The 17,644-nt window shown below is 44.5% G+C and overlaps 1 protein-coding gene across 1 annotated transcript in view; it reads right to left on the bottom strand.

The window, feature by feature from the left end:
- Positions 1-16,987, bottom strand: part of RIPOR2 (RHO family interacting cell polarization regulator 2) — a 52,128-nt gene extending 35,141 nt beyond the window's left edge. Inside the window, exon 1 of the mRNA XM_038126703.1 lies at positions 16,650-16,987. Within this exon, the coding sequence (XP_037982631.1) occupies positions 16,650-16,965 (316 nt within the window). The 5' untranslated portion in view covers positions 16,966-16,987. The remainder of the gene's footprint in view (positions 1-16,649) is intronic.
- Positions 16,988-17,644: the final 657 nt, after the last annotated feature.

Here is a 17,644-nt window from a genome sequence, read left to right as displayed (position 1 = left end):
GGCAGGGGCTGGAGCTGCCTGCAGGCAGTGGAGCTGATGTTCTGTGAAATTCTGACCTACAGGGCTGAGGGGGTGACAGCAAGTCTAAACCGCCCTCTCATCCCCACAGGTCAGGAATGATTGTGAGTGCCCAATAAAACAGCCATTTGTGAAAGCTGGAGATCTACTGTGAGCCTTCACTACTGAACATATTTATTAATGATAAGCACCAGAGCTACGTGGTGCTTGCATGGCAAACATTCACTGCAGAACGCAAATATGTGGGGAAACACTGTGCACTGCTCAGTTATATTTAATTTGGAGCATTAAACTGGGCAAATACTCTTTGGAGTGGCAGTAGGTGCCATGGCAAACTACTTTTTTCTCTTTGGAGGAGACTGTATTGCCCAAGGAGCAGCTTTGTCAGGAATATTTCTGCAAGAACTCGGCCAGAAACACTTCTTCCAGTCCCAGCACGGCCAGCACTACTGCTAATGAGACATTTTCTCTATTGCACAACCCAACCAGAGTACATCTTCCTGTTTTGGAAGTGAGGGCTGTCCCTCTGACTGAACAGCTTCAGAGATACCACACGGGGTGAAGTTAAAGACAGTTTTCTCCTCCTCTGTGGTCAGCAGGTAATGGTACTTCACCATTTGTGTCCCTGCCTAGCCCAGATGCAGCCCACTCAGCTCAGGGCTCAGAGAGTTTAACCACAGCAAGGATAAACCCCTGGGACACAGAAGTTGCCCTCAGGCAGACCAGGACCATGAGCACCTGTGTTGGCAGAAACCCACGGATAGGAGAGCATGGAGGAGCAGGGAGGCTCTGGAGCAGCTGCTGCTCACAAACTCAGAAGATACCACAGTGAGGAGGATGCACTTTGGCTAACTCACACAGGGATAAACATGCTCCAGCCACAGCTGGAGGTACTTGAGTCTTTGGTCAATGAGAGCCCAAATTTGGCTCTGTACTCACCCCTACATGCATAAGGCTCTCTGCACACCTCTGCAGGGCTGAGCTGTGCTCAGACTTGCTGATACCTGGCACAGCACTTGCCAGAAGGCATTTTGCAGCTTCCAGGGTCAAACCTCATATATCCCTATAAATGGTACAGTTTTCCCTGTGCCAGCTTATGCCTAACAGTTCAAACTCCACAGAGAGCCACCTTCTGTGAGACACAGTGGAAACCACTTGACCACAGTACTCTGGGGTCTGCACTGCAAGTTCCCTTTGGGTTTGCAAATAACCTTTAGACAATTGGGCTGCAATCTGCATGCTCCCATACTAGGATTTGCATTAAAAATCTGGTCTAGAGTGCCAAGGGGCAGAAAGAAAATCCCTTGCAAGTGTTCAGTACTTGCATGGCTTGAGAGGATGATTAACACACCCTGACAATATCTGGAGACCTAGGAGGAGCTAAACAACACTGGCAGTCAGAGGAGACTTAGCAGCATAAACATCAACCATTCCTAAAAACATAAGATAGATAAAACAAAACTGGAAGTTGGGTGCTAATCACAGTCACACTGGCTACGAAAAGGCCTTTAGATTCAGAACTGTTGTGAAAATGCTAGCATCTTCTGCATGATGTCTCTTCTCTATTAATATGATCAGAACACTAATGGCTTTCACTCTGAAAAGAATCTTAGTGTCTGAATCTGACTGTGCAGAAACACTGGAACTGTTTTGATATTCTTTTCCTTTGGGCAAACTTAAAAAATAAATAATCTTGGAAAAGGAATGTACTTATTTATTTTCTTTATTTTGCTCAAGCACTCAGATGGCTTTGAAAGGCTTTAGTAGCTAAGACTATCCCCAAGATACTAGAAAAAATGTGCAAGAAGTGCAATTGAAATGCAAATTGAAGACCTGCCTGGAGCTACTTTTGCTTTGCTTTTGCACAAAATGGTCAGAACTCAGAGCCCAGATAGGCTTGTGGCCTCTCCCTATATATTATATATAATCTTGGTGAATAATGTATGTTTAATTTCTGTACAGAAGAAAACTGAGATAAAAGGAGGCAGTAGGAACTGGTGAAATCTCCCAGTTCTGTTCGGTTATTTTCCATTGGTCGGGTTTAAAGGTTGACTCTATTGTACCAACACCATCTGTTCTTAAGATTTAAACTAATATTCATAATATGACATCTCAGACACTTCCAACCAACCTCAGAAAACTGCAGACTCTGCATCAGCCCCTTGGCCCAGATTCCCAGAGACAATGGCTGCATATGGGCACTGCACCGATGGATTATTAATGATATCCATCTCGCAAATACACTTGGAGTGATGAGTATCAGTCATGTTGTTGTGATACCCTCTGTTGAGAGGCGTTTCTTTTTCTGCCTCTTAAACCATTCACAGGTCTCTCTGCTATCAACTACATTAACCTACCTCTGAATTTAATAATACAGCTGTATTCTGATGAGATGCCTGGGTGCAGTTGCTAGTATAATTTCAGTAAGGCTCAGCACATGAGGACTCACCCAGATCTCTTACTGACCTGACGGGTATCCCCACAGCTGAACACCGCTAAGGGCATTCTGGTGCTGTGCCAAGGGAGTGATCAAGTTTCTCAGTCTACATTTAGCAGTTATGTGATATAATGCTTACTGTCTTCTACATGCAGTATAAATTTTGCTCTCAATATAATGCAAGTTGCACATCTAAAATTATATTAAATGCTTCTGTGATTTGAGAGATCCACTTCAGCAGTGGATATAATGACTACACTTACACTTTTAAATCTATATAGTTAATGAACCAGCGATGTTTCATTTTAAAAGGACACCAGTCTCCTTACCTCTAATATAAGCCCTGTGTAGAAGTATAATTAATATAATTAGTACTGCCCATACTAAGTGCACAGCAGTTGAATGATGAGCCCATCAGTGAGTCAAGGGATAAGGTGAAATCCTATCAGTGCTCCTCTGCCGTATTCGCTGACAGCTTGCAGCACAGAATGGCAGATAATTGATGATGTCCCTGTCCTCAGGGAAATAAAAGTCCCCTCTCTCAGCTCTTCTTTCAGTCTGGAAATGGGGAAACAGCTGAGCCTGAGCTAATGAGTGGGGAAGGGACAATCACTTCCACAGGGCTGCCCTCTCTTCATCACCCTCAGCATAGACCTCTACCTCCCACAGTGCCAAAATATTTGATAAACAGCATTTGATTCAAGCTAAGAGGGGAAATTCAGGCTGAAACATATTTGCTAAATCTAGTCCAACTTTTGCACAGCCTTTTTTTCTTTGCTTCTTCCCCATGACCAGTTTGGAGATGGTATTTTTTGCTCACCGCATGACGAGGGGAAGTTGGTTTTGCTAGACATGTACCAACAACCATGTAAAGCTGCAATATACAGTGGTGATGGTGCCCTTGATTTCTCCTGCTCTCTCCATGTAGCAGCTACCTGTTATGGCTCCAGGTCTAGAATTTGCTGTAAGGTGTAAGGGAGCTGTCTGCAGCTGAGGCTTCAAGGACACTTTGGGATTATGTATAATCGCTGATCAAATGGGAATGTGGGACAGGACTGAGCGACTGAATGCATCCTTGATTATCCTTTCTTCCTATATTATTTTCTTGTGTGACATGTGGTTCAAGGTCCATTCTGCATCTAAGGAGAGGTAATCCTTGCAGTGAGATGGTCTGTATGTTGATCTATGATGGTCTGCAGGCTGCCTGTTAAAAATCAACTAGGTTAAGGTGAGCTGAGGGGGTTCACTAACTAATGTGAGTGGATGGCTACAAAGGTCAACCAATTCTGTTTGGTGTGCTAGGAACATATCTTACCTGCAAACCTGGGGTATGTCTGACTAATGAGCCAATAGCTTTGTGACTAATGAAAGAAAAAAACATTTTCCTCTCTCATCTATGCCAAGGTCTATATTCTGCTTATTGGGCTGGCTGGCCTACAAAGAAGAAAAACTTTTGAATGCAATGAGATGACATTTAGGATCATGCATCTCTCCAAAAGACAACCACAATAAGGGAAGGAACTGTTATGCCCGAGTAGTCATGTCGTCCTCCAAAACAGCCAATTCTTTCTGCTTTGCACTCATAAGCACAAAGAGCAAAATGAAATTCTAAACTTACATATGCTCAGCTCAGTATCAAGCTCATTCAGTGCACCATCAATTCATGCTGCTTGCTTTTGTGGCCTAAGTCTAGTAATTTTTAATATTTATTTTCCAACTTCTTCCTTCTGATTTAGCTGAATTACTTAGGCAATACAAGGCCAGCATGGCCAGTAGCCCAAATAACCACCTGGAATTTATGATTTCCATGTACCCTAGGCTCCCAGAAGATACAGAGGTATGTATCTTGGATGAGAAACAGACATCCTTTTGGGTTTTTAATATAAAAATTTGACAGTGCTATGTGGGTAAGAGTGCTCAGGAGCATTATAAAAACTTTCACAAGAAATTCAGTTCTTGCACAAGAGTTTTTACACTTTCAGTACAAAAACTCTAACACATGAGTGAGCTGGCTCATAATTTCTGTATGTGTCAGGAAGATTTCTGTGGGGTGGGGGGGTCTCCTGGAAGCACCTGTAGAAAGGTGTCTTCTGTCGGTCACTTGATGATACAAATTACAACCTTCATGGCACATTTTATGCTCCCAGTGATTGGGCTGCTCCTCCCTTGTGCAGGGCAGCATTTGCTAGAACAGTACAGACATGTGATCTCCATCTGAAGAACTGTTCTTGGTTGCCAGAATAAAATCATGTGCATTTGTTCCACCCAAGTCCAAGGCTTAGAGATATTCCTAAATAGTAGCATATGGCTACACTGACAAGCACACGTCCCAAGCCTGCATCAGCCGGTGAAAGGCGAGCACACCCGTGAGCTCCACACGTTAATTTTAGCATACAGAACGAGCCACGTGGGCTTACCCACACAGCTGAAGAGCAGTGCTGCACAGAGAAGGAGCTGCAGCTGAGATGGAGCCCCCTCCTCCAAACAAGACATGTGGGAGCACATGGGACACGCTTGGGTGGGCATCAAAGCCACTGGCAGCCACAGCACAGGAAGGGAAACTTCTGCCCCGCCTCTTGCGGCAACAAGAATCTTAGGTGAGCCCATTGCAGCTCATCCTGCTCTCTTCCCTCACCATGGACATCCCCGGCACTGATTATCCAGCAGGATCTGTCTGAAGGCTTGAGCACACTTGTCACTGATGACTTTATGTCCATCAGGGACACCCACAATGGTTCTTGTATTAGCTGTATTTCAATACCTTCAATTCGGGTGGATTCTGTTCTTACAATGCACAAAGAAATGTTTATGCAACTGATGCATCTTTTATAGTTCCCACAGCTGGGAGCTTTACTTTTTCATGCAGAAATCCCCGCGAGTAAGCACAAGGTGCCATTACCTGTTTTTAATAAATGAAAATGTAGTATTTTAGTACCAAATTTCAGCTTTTGATTCAAATATCAAGCCTTAGGAAAAAGATTAATAGCATGACTTGTACTTTATAGTCTCATTTTTGTAAGAACATTTTAAATGTTTCATGTAAGGGTATTTTCAGTTTAAACACTAAGTATTTGCTAGCTCATCACTAGACACCCTGACCAGAAATACAAATTGTCTATCTGGAAGAGCCCATGTTGTTTTTTTGCTCCTCCTACCCAAACTAGATGATGTACATGAACCTTTTTGTTGCATAAAAAGCAATAATAACAGTAAGAAAAAAAGCTAACAGTCTAAGTCAAGAGCAAAATGGTAAAGTAGGTATGGATGTAAATGCATAGAACCTGATAGCTGATGCTCCCACTGCAATATAGCTCCATATATTCAGTAAGTCATCTCTCACACCAATCTAGGTACCAAAGTCAGTGTGAGGACTTTGCATTTCATTTTATTTTTATCGTAAAACATGCCTTTGGCTCTAATTCTCATCACCTCACTAGAACACAGAAATAAGGATTGGCAGTGGCTAAGGTGAAAGCAGCACCCTTTTGGTCTCATACCACAGTTAGCCTTCTTCCTCCCCTTTTTGCAGCTACTCCTTCACCAGAGCTCTCAGTGCAATGCCCCCATTTCTCTGTTTTTGTTGCCAGGGAGCCTCTGCTTAACCCCCATTCAGAGGAAGACCTACACTGCACCTTCCCCTTGGTATAGTTGAAAACCTAAGGAGAGGGAAATGCAAATGAGTTATTTCACTGTAATAAACCCAAGGAAAATAAATTTGATCCTAAATGGCTCCGCACACAACAGATGGGTTTGTGGCAGCTGACCTCCTTTTTTTTTTCACTTCCAACATTTATTTCACACTGGTGGCTGGGGTGAGCATGCACAGGAGCCCACATGGAGCCCTCCCTAATCTTTCTCCCTACAGCTTTAGAGACATAGGGCAATAATATTCAGCTGGCATTAGCATAAATAAGCAAAATTTCATCTTGTACTTATGAGTGTGGTTGAGGGATCAGAATCTGACCATCTAATTACATTTGACATTCATTCATCTCAAACCCACCCTAGTATGCAGAATTATCTTTGATTAGAAGTCAACTCAAATTCTACTCATCACTGATAATTCTTTATGTCAATGTAAGATTTAATTAAAAAGGAAGTCCCACTGCTGTTCACGTGCTAGCAAATAATCTAAAGAAAAAGCACTTCTGAAACCCAATTGAGAATGATCCTCTCATTCTTTAAATCCACCTTGCACAAAAGCCCTAACAAGCGGTTCAGCAGCGGCTTGAGCACACAATTAACCACGCTGTCATTCTGGCAGCACTGCAGTCATAAAGGCGCAAGACTTTGGGCAGCTCTGTTATCTATCCCTGCATCAGGAGATAAACTATGAGGAGCGATCTTGTGAGCAGTAGTAAGACTAGCAGGATGCAAAACAGGTTGTGGGAACTCCTCCAGCCAGGAGCAGCCTGGCCACTTCTCTACCTCTTAGCATATGCCTGGTTGACCACAGATGTTGGGCAGAATTTTAATTTCTTAGCTCAGAGCACAGAAAGTGACCAACTTATTGCCCGTTTTGGCAAGCATTAGCATTAGGGGAGGCCTAGGAACCCATGAGTGCTGCAGGTGGTCTCCCTTGACCCTTGCTGACTAACAGTAACATCTGGAGTAACAAGCCCAGGAGTAACATCTGAGCGTAAGTGGGGAAAGACAGCCCTGATGTCAATAGATGCAGCTCCAGTGGGAGTCGTTTGGCAAAATCCATGATGAATCTGAGCAGTGACCTAAATTTGCATGTCAAGTGTAAGCAGCACAGAGTGGCTTCACTTTCTCAGACTGTGCAAGGAATGAATATAAAAATCTTCTCCATGACAGGAGAAAAAAGCAATGGCTAGCGAAATTGTCCTTGAGAATGCTGATTTCTTTAATTACGTTGCACCAATATTTTTACTGCTTTACAACCCTCATTTAATGCAGATGGTAGCAGCACGGGCAAGGACAGCAAGCTGAGGATACCATTTCCTTGCATCTGCAGGAAAGTAAATGCATCAAGTAAACACATGCAGGATGGTTTGCGTAGCCAGTGGGCTGCTCTAGAGATTGTTTTCCCTCAGCCAAGACAGACAAACTAGCTGTTCTCAGTATCCACTTCAGGTACGCTCTAATATAAGCATGAGTGAGCTAAATTAAACAAGTACTATAGGCTTTTCATCCCTGAAAGGAAAGTAAAACATCATTGTTGTCAAATCCTTTCAGCCACTAATGAGATACAAACCCTTTGCTGCTCCTCTTTAAATACATGGGATTAAGGTGACTTAAAACTCTGTGGATGTTTATATGATCGTTCTATTTCCAGGAGTGTCGTAATGCCACACTGCTCACTGAAATCCTGTTGAAGATACACCGTTACATGTCATAGGATGAAGATTTTTAAAGCTGGATGTTCTTCTCCTAGACATGAGCATTGCAGAAATGGATTTATTTAATCTTTTTGACACCTTACAAGTGTGGCCACTTGAAGAGCATTGCCATAAAAGTCCTGTGTTACTTCATTTACATTTGGCTATAGAATCTGTCTGAAGCTCTCTTCCAGTACATCAAATAGCTGAACACTGTCCATGCACAACTAAGAACGGCAGTCTGCTCTGATGCAACTCACTTGTCTCTTGGCTTCAGCTCATTTTCAAATTCAAAACTTCAGCCTTCTTACATACATGACTTTAAGAAATTTTATTTAAAGTTATGGCAGAGTTTATTATTCTCTTGGCTACAGTATTTTATGCTTTAAAAACCTCTTGAAGGCACAGGATATAAGAGTACCTATCTAATACCATGAAACAGCCTAAACTTCTCCCAAAACACCACCATTTTCTCTGGTCAAGATAATGAAAGGATTTGTAAGAAGCATCTGAAAGAGCATAAAGGGGTAAGGGTCTGTGCTAGGGTCCCTCTTGGGAAAAGCTCGTGTTAGTGACACTGGTGCTGGAAAAAAAGGTCTGATGACCAATAGGGCAGCTGAGCAAAACAGAAAAGGTAATTGCTATGTGCAACTGCCAGAAGACACAGCTATCCTAACCTGTCCCACACAATTATCTTATATCAGGTATCCACAAAAAGAGCAGAACAGCTTTATAGACACACAAGTGTTTACAGGAACCACTTGAAAAAAACATCTAGAGTTTTAGGCAGACCTTCTCTCCTTGCCACCACTTTCTGAAACCACATTTCATTTCAACACTTACCAAGATGACTCAACAATGTGCAGCTGGAGCCCAGAAAGCCAGCAATATTCTGTGCTGCATCAAAAGCAACATGGGCAGCAGGGTGAGGGACACTGCCCCTCTGCTCTGGCGAGACCCCAGGTCAAGTACTGCATCCATGTCTGGGGCCCTCAGCACAGGAAAGACGTGGACATGCTGGAGTGAGTCCTGAGGAGGGCCACAGAGATGATCAGAGGGATGGAGCACCTCTCCTACAAAGACCGTCTGAGAGAGTTGGGCTTGTTCAGCTGGCAAACTTGAAGGGGGCTTGCAAGAAAGACGGGATCAAACTTCTCAGCAGGCCCTGTAGTAACAGGACAAGGGGCAATCTTTTATAACTAAGAGAGGGTAGGTTTAGACTAGATACAAGGAAGAAATTATTTACAATGAGGGTGTTGAAGCACTGGAACATCTACAACAGAGCTGCTGCAGATGCTCCATTCCTGGAAACATTTGAGGTTGACTTGGACCGTACTTTGAACAAACCTGGTCTACTGCAAGGTGCTCATGATAGGGGCAGGACTGGAAGGAACTAGATGGCCCTTAAAGGTCCCTTCCAACACAAACCAGTCTACAACTCTGAGTTTCTCAGCACAGAAAAGCTGTTCCCTCTTGACTCCGCAATAGCTTTCTGCTCCTTGGGGCAAAGGAGGTTATGCTGAACAGTCACTGCACAGGTCTGGTTTGGGCCACATAGGGCTTTCTTACACAACTACTGTGCATATTTTGGGAAGCATGGACCAATGATCATTCCCAAAGCAGTCTTGATGTACTTTCCTCCTCTGAAAGGCAGGGGAGCTTAATGCCATAGATACAGGCTGGTCTGTGCCTGCTGCTGTTTCTGCCCAAAACATTCGCTAATACCTGTAGTTTACTGTCACAGACAAAGCAAATGCAAACCTGAAAAACCCTTAAATCTACAGCAGGTAGATCTAGTCAGGGTTAATTGGTAAATTTAATTTGTAGTGGACATTAAAAAACCCCAAATCCTGAGTTTAAAATGCCACATGCTCCAGCTATGCTATAGGATTAGTTACCATTTGAGTTTTTTTAGACACAGAGACATTACAGATAAACTGAGCATGAACCAAAAAGATCTGACAGGGCTTTTTGTCACTGAACTACAAGGTAATTATCTTGTGTAACTTTTCATGACACAAATTAAGGCAGCGTATCTTGGCACATCCCTGCTATTCCACAGTATGCCATTTAAAAGAAAGACCTACTGGGGCCATTGCAGGCTAATGACAAGCTTTTAGGAATAACCCCGTAGCTTGTCCTCTGCTGCCCTTCCTTTCTTCTTTCCTTCTCTGTTGATTTCTGCATTTTCCTATTCATGTCATATTAAAAGACCATCATTAAGGATATAGGAAAAGGGGGATATCACGGCTTTTCATGAGGATGGAAAATTATTTTGCCCCTTTGCCAATGGAGGCAATTGTCTTCCTCAGCTGCTGGCAGCATGGCATGCCCACAAGAAATACAGTGCCTGGAGGAGCCCTACAGGGTTCTGTTTAAGATGGGAGCTGCCACACTGGATCCTGCTGCCACCTTCTCTACTAGGAAGAAGAATATTTTCTTGTTAAGGGTAGAGCTAGGAGAGAATGGGGGAAAAAAAGCAACCTTTTGCTGGATACCTGCATCTGAAAAGCCATCTAACATTCAGAGAACTTCTGTTTTCAGCATAGGGCATGGAAATCAAATGTATTGAAAGCACTTCCAGTCCAGCACCTGCATGATGGAACAAGGCTTTATGGTCCAGCTGTCATCTGGGGAGATGATGTCAACATCTCCCTCTGATTTCAAAGAAAGCAAAACCTTAGTTTATGCAGGCAGGATTTTAAGCCGATTATTCTCTGGCTTCAGCTGAGTCTTAGCATTTTTAATATAGCTTTGGTTTGGTTTTGTGTAGCACAGATTACTTACCGCAGTGAGCAATTTCAGCTCCTGGCTTTATTAATCTGAACATCTAATAAACTAAACATTCTTCTTTGTTTATTTTAGCAAACATCTCTTCTTATACACAAGATTTTATGTATATCTAAGTAGATGTGACCTGCAAGTGTCACACTGAATTCAAGAAAAAGCCTCGTGGATCAAAGAGCACCTCACAGCCAACTCTTCCAATGCCACCAGCACCTCTTTGTGAAAACCCAAGTCCTTCTTTGAACTAACAGAACACTGTTTTGAGGATGTACTGAATGAGACAAGGAAAGGGCAGTCAGTCATGCAGGGCAACACATTACACACTTACTTGAGCATTGGCAACAGCACTGTCACCCACTGACATGCCTCTGTGGTTGGGAAAGTGCACAGGTTGCTGCCATGATCCAGCAATGCTTTCAGGGGTTACCAGAGAAAAAGGTGTGTCCATATCCAAGGAGACTCACCGGCCAAAGACCACTCGCAAGGATATTACGTCTCAGAGCTGTAACATACACCACTACTACTGTACCACAGCTAAAAAGTTCTTAAACCAAACATTTAAAATTTAAATACTAACAGAGGATGTTTAAGCTGCCTAATTATGGAAGATACATTTTCCTTCATGTTATATAACAAGAAAATGCCTATCAGACTTTGAATATAGAGATACACTGTCTGCCCTACCTGCCTACAGCAGTATCACAGACCAGTGTCACCATCTCAACCCCAAGCACAAGCCCTGATCCTCAAGGCTTCTAAGGCATGCTCAAGGGGTACATTCACTACAAGCCAAAATTTTATTCCTCTGTTCAGATTCAGACTTCTAGCAGATGCAAGACAAATCTGACAATGAAAATAGACACGTCATTGAGGCACAAATCAAGACAGCAAGACGGTCAGACAGCAAGATGTTAATTTGGGGAAAGAGAAGGGAAGCTCTGGTGTTCAACCTTGCATGGTCTGTTGAAATATTAACCTCCTGCCACTATTTACAGATGCTTATTTGCCTGTCTCCTACAGATTTCACTGAAAATTAGTTCCTTCTTTTGGTCAGTTCAAATACAAATGCATAAATAGTATAAGATAGGGTTGGTCTAGACTGGTGTTTTGTAGAGGCAAAGCCACGAGCTAAAACCAGAACCTTGGTGTTGACCAGATACATTTTCTCTGCTGCAACTGCTTTTTGGAGTTAATGGATGACTAGGAGTTTTCCTGCTGAGGAGGCTTTTCAGGACAAAATCGTCTATGACAAATCTCTGGGTGTTGCAGCTAGATGAGGTTTTTTTCATTTAAAAAAAAAAAAAAAGGTTGATTACAGAAGGAATTATTTGAAACAGTTCTGGTGTTACTGAAGGCTTACCAGCAGGCTGCACAACCTGGAAAGCAATAGCTGCTGCTGCAGCTAATCAGGCTGTTTGAGGGCCAAAACAGAGGGCAGGCTTTGAGCAGTGGGACAGCAGTAATGAGATGGTTGGCTCTGCCAGCCAAGGTCAGCTTACTGGGGGCATCAGAGACCAGAGAGCTTCTGATGCACTAAAAGGGCTGGAAGATAAAATGTATTATTGTGACTACTTCATGTGTTGCACTGGTTCCAGGGAACTGTCAGCTTCAATTTGTTCCTCCCATTGAAAAGAAGAAAGATGCTCGCATACTTCTGTGCTAATCCATCATTTCTTTTGCGCTGGTCGGGAAGTAAAAATTACAGGATACCCTTGCAACATAAAAGTACACAACAAAAAGATAACTTTAGGAAAAAAAGGCCAGTTACTTCTTGTGTCATTCTTAAAGGACTCACTTCTTGAGTCCACTGGGTGCAGAGCCCATATGCAAAGAATAAGGCAAGGTCTGTACTTGTGGCTACCAAAAAGCACTTCAAGTACACCATGAACCTGCCCTTCTCCACACCTCCCAAATCCTGGGGGGCAGCATGTACTGTGGTTGTTGGTTTTGATCATGGCTTGGTTCCTGGAGCCCCACTGCAGCTCCCTAATTAACCTACATGGGACCGGGGAGGTGGAATTTTTTTTCTTCCAAACAGCACCAGACCCAGCAGCAAAAACACTTCAAAGCTAGAGCTGAAGTGCAAAAATTCAAGGGATTTAGTCCAAATCCCCTGGATGCAGATTGTAGTGATAGGATGATAGGAGAAGAGGTAATGGTTTTAAACTATAAGAGGGCTGGACATGAGGGTTTTTTTATTATTATTTTTTACAATTAGGGCGGCGAAACACTGGCACAGATTGCTCAGAGAGGTGGTAGATGCCCCACCTCTGAAAACATTTAAGGTCAGGTTGGACAGGTCTCTGAGGAACCTGATCTAGTTGAAGATGTCACTGCTTAATGCAGGGGGCTTGGACTAGATGGCCATTAAAGGTCCCTTCCAACCTAAGCCATTCTGCAATTCTGTGAAGGTTGAGATAAAACTGGTGCCCACTTGCTGTAAAACAAGAGCTGAATGTTGCCTGTCCCTAGGCTGACAAATGGGGATAATGGCAATTCCTGGTACCCACTGCTTCCTTTCCCCTTGAAATACCTACCTGGAGGTATTTCTGGTGCCAGAGCACCAGCTTTATGGGAAAAGACAGGACAGGATTAAACCATCCCCAGGCCAGCCACACAGCCTACGTGGGCGCAGATAAGTGAGGGCACGAGCAGTGTTTGCACTGAGAAGCAGAAATAAAGCTGCAGAAGAGCTGTGGACAAGAAAATGCAGTTTCTGCTTTGATTTGGGACATGTAGGGAAGGACAGTCACGGAGCTCAAACTGAGCTGACTGCCCAGCCTTAGCTAAGCCATTCCTGACATTAGGCAGAGAGATATAATATGATCCAGTTTATTACACCCAGGGCTGGCTTTTATTGCCAACCTCCTTCCAGCTCTCTCATGGGGAGCTGGCAAAGCCCATCCTGCCATTCCTCCACCAGCTGCCTGGCTCCCCTGCTCACAGACTGCCCTTCTGCCTTTGCCGTGGTGTAACTGAACTGAAGGACAGCATGGGAAACAAAGATGTTGGCAACTTAACTTCTCATTGACTCTGTGATGTGTTTAATGTGCAGCCACCATGGTTTGTAAAGTCTCCCAGGGCAAAACTGCTTCTGCTCTCAAAAGACTTCACATTTGACTTTAAATTCCAAGTGGGCCCAGCTCTTTCTCTCTGCCTCCTAAAGGGGCAAGCACATCTTGGAGTCAATGCAACAATCAGTGCAAAACTAGCACTAGAGGGAAAAAAAAATTCAGTGTGCATTCTTCCTGATTAATTTTGAAAATCTCTTACTAAGAAACTCCTTTAGCAACCTCCCTTCCAAAAAAACCAGCAGGCACTGTAAGCTGAGTGAACAAAACAATGACCTCCAAGCTCCTGCTAAGTGAAAAAATAACCATTTTTTCCCCTCCCATTTTGTTAATAGAGTCATCCAGGAACCACACAGCTTCAAAGTGATGTGACAGGCCCCAGTTTGATACTAATTCACATCCCAGCCCTCTCTAACAAGCCCATGCCAGGAGCGTGTGTTCAGGCATTGCTGTCCTCACTTCCTTCCCAGTCTGCTTTCAGCTGATGCTCTGTGCAGGATGAATGGACACAGACACAAGCTGTCTATCTCCCAGCTGCTCCCAGCCTAGCTTTCCTGATGAAAACTACCTCACTTAAGTGGGTTGTCTGGGAGCAGCTTGCCACTGCCACATGTATAGCATCAGGAAAAAAAAAAGTGTCAAACCAGCCATCCCTTTTTTGGAAAAAGCCAATGCTGCTTATAGCTCTCACTCCCACTTCTCCCAGCAGGAAAGCAAGGCGGCTTCCCCAGACCTTTTCCAGCAGTGCACTTTGTGTGGAAGTTACCTTTCTGCCTGTTCAGGTTTAAAAATACCAAAGAGCAAAAGGTAACCCTGCATGGCACGTAGGCATGCCACTGTGAGCTTTGAGGCTGTGCTTTGTACCACTCTTAGCCCAAGTGTTTGCTCTGTGATACAGGTGAATAAAATGGTCATGTGCCTTGAAAGCACAAGGGAAGAAAAGCACCTTTTTCACTTACAGATGTTCCTTCACAAACCATACACTTCTCCATTTACATGTTCCCAAGCATTTAAGAAATATTTAATTCTGCAGCAGGAAAATCCTCTAAGGTATAACTGTACTGTCATTCTAGAGAGGAGTAGCAACATGACAAAGCTAAGTGCTCTGTTTCTTATGCAGGATCCTGGAAAGAAATTCAACATGTTGCTTTTTAAAAACAAAACAAAACAAAGAAAACCCCCAAAGCCCACACTTTGTCAAGGAAATGCTGCTTGGATGCAAAAAGTTAAACCAGCATCAGGTTATGGATGCTGGGATTGTCAAAGTTCACTTTGCACAAGTGCTTATCTGCACTTGCAAGCAGCACAGACACCATCTTAAGTGATCTTAAGTAATCTTCATTTACTAGCTTAAAAATGCTGGATTTATGGAAAAAAAAAGATAAACTTTTGCTTCCTTTAGACTCCCACCATGCAACATATATACCCACCTACACTCATTTAAACAATCTGTCACATTTGCCCATTATGGTTATAAAGCAGGGCTCTGAACCCATCCCAGTGGATACCTTTCTGAGTCTGGCCACACAAACCACATCACATTCTGTCTCTTCCCACTGTGTGAAGATCTTCAAGACAGCTGGGCAACCAGCACAGGAATCTTTCAGGAAATACACCTTCCTCCTGTCTCCTTCCTTGAGCTCTCTGTTTGGGTATGCTCCTGCTTTTGTTTATGCAGGAGAGGGATACTTGGGAAACCTAATTAACCACTGGAGAAGATGTTGTTTCTGTTTGGGAGCGTGTTCCCTGCCCCGGGCTCCAGCTGCGTGACAGCAGCTCAAACACGGTAATTAAAATGAGCGTGGCTGAATGCATGGCCAGATTAATGAATGCTGAAATTACACTGGGAATACACTCAGCTCTTCCCAGAGAGATAGATGAAAGGGTGCAAAGGCAGCATGGCCACAAGCACACAGTTTCCAGAAAGCGTTCTGAAACTTTCAATGAGGGACAGCAAAATGCTCGGCTAATACAGCAATAGAAAGACCAGTCACAGGATTAGGGTGACCTTTTGTAACCAGGGCATTCAAAGGTAAACTGAAGAGCAATGCCAGTGTGTAATGGGTTTGCATCAGTCCTTGGGAACGAGCCAGAGGACTGTAAAGGGAACTTAAGAGGCTCTAAGCTCTCCTCTAACCAGTAATACCATAAAAGCCCACTGGAAATAGAAAGACAATACCTAAGGAAACGCCGAGACATTTTTATGGAAACAGGGCTAAGCACTTCCACGCTCTGTGAGAAAATACTAAGCCACTTTCACGTCCCTCAGCGAACACTCAAGTTCAAGATTTTCTTCACAATCACAGCCTAAAACCATGCCCGGGAGGCCCCACAAGAGCACCTTTGCCCTTTTCAAAACCTTTCCGCCGCCGGCAGATGAGCGGGGTCGGGACCCGCTCCTGCGAGAGCGCGGCTCTGCAGCCCCGCAGCCCTGGAGCTGCGTTCGGCCACGTCCCCGCTCGGCAGCGCCCCTTTCCTTCCTTCCTTCCCCCTCGGGCTCGGGCCCCGCACCCCTCCGGGAGCCCGGCCGGGTACCTGTTGCTGCCGGCGGTGCTGCCGCGGCTCACAGCCCGCTCCGGGACGCCGCTCGCCCGCCGCCGCCCAGCGCTCCTCGGGCACCGCGGTGCCCCATCCCGGGCGGCAGCGCCCGCAGCTGGAAAACTAATAAACAGCGAATAATAATTTCTTTAAAAAAAAAAAAAAAGGATAAAATTAAAGTTTTAAAATTAAATTTAGGAGAAAAAAATCAAAAATGAAGAGGAACGAGGACAACTCGCCTCGCCGCCGCGCACCGCCGCTCTGGCAGCGAGCGAAGTCGCTGCCGGCTTTTCCTTGCGGAGCTGCAGGAGGGAGGCGGGGGCGGAGGAGGGCGCGGAGGCGGTGCTGCTGCGCGGCCGCCGCCCGCCCCCACCCCGCGGGCAGTGCGGGGGTTCGGAGCCCCCGGGCTCGGCCCCGCGGGATGCGGCGCCGCCGGTGCCCCCGGTGCCCCCGTACCTTTTTGGGAGAGGCGGCGGTGCGGCTCTTCCGTTTTTTCGTTGGATGCATCTGGCCTCTCAGGCCGTTTGGTCCAAAGGCGGAACATCTGCAAAATCCCTCTGACCCTTCCTGCCTGGAATGGGGCAGGGAGCGGGCTGCCGCCGCCTGCCTTCCCCGCGGCCGGTGGACCACTCGCTGCAGCCTCCGTTGCCTTCAGGAGTGTGTATGAAAGCTCTAAATTTGGATATTGGGCGGGCTGAAGACAGCAGTTAAAGGCGAATAGAAATGAAAGAACATTGCAATGAATGGACCTTGCGTTTCTTCCTTTAAGCATCTTTTCTGATGCTTAGAAAAAAAGAAAAGTTGTATTTTCCCAGAGACTGTGAGGTATTTTCTTCAAATTTAGTGTTCCTTCCAAAGTGTATAATCATACTTACTATCAATATATGTCTCTAGAGAGATATGGATTTTGCATATATTTGTTGCTACCCTTAGGACTTCTTAATTTCTCTTCTGTGACTTTTTTTTTAATACTGGACATTACATCAGCCAACAGAAGTACCAGACACACGGTGTATTTTCTATATGATTTGCTGTTCCTCTGCCAGCATTTAAAGATGTTGTAGGGTCCTTCAAACAAGCTCTCCCTTGTGCCTCTTAAACAGCTGCAAGTAGTTCTTTTTTGGGGGGAGGGGGGAGAGGGAGTGAGGGGCAGAGGGAATCCCTGCCAAATATATGGGGTTGGTAAATAGACGCAATTTGGAAGGAGGATTGAGAAGTCAATGATGATACCCTCCCCATATCCCAGCATCTTTCCCCATTTGGATCAGGATAGGTAGGCTCACCACTTTGAATGCAAATGTTTTCATGGAGTACACTGACCTGTCACACAGAGGCTGATATTGTATGAAGAAGTTAAACAAATGACAAGGAAGACAGAGCTAGGTTTTGCAGAGCATTGTGCATGTAAAACAATCCCCAAAACTGTCCCTGAATAAAAAATCCAAGCTGCC

The sequence above is a fragment of the Motacilla alba genome, chromosome 2 (genome assembly GCF_015832195.1).
Source record: "Motacilla alba alba isolate MOTALB_02 chromosome 2, Motacilla_alba_V1.0_pri, whole genome shotgun sequence".
NCBI lineage: Eukaryota > Metazoa > Chordata > Aves > Passeriformes > Motacillidae > Motacilla > Motacilla alba.
This window is presented reverse-complemented; position numbering and strand designations above follow the sequence as displayed.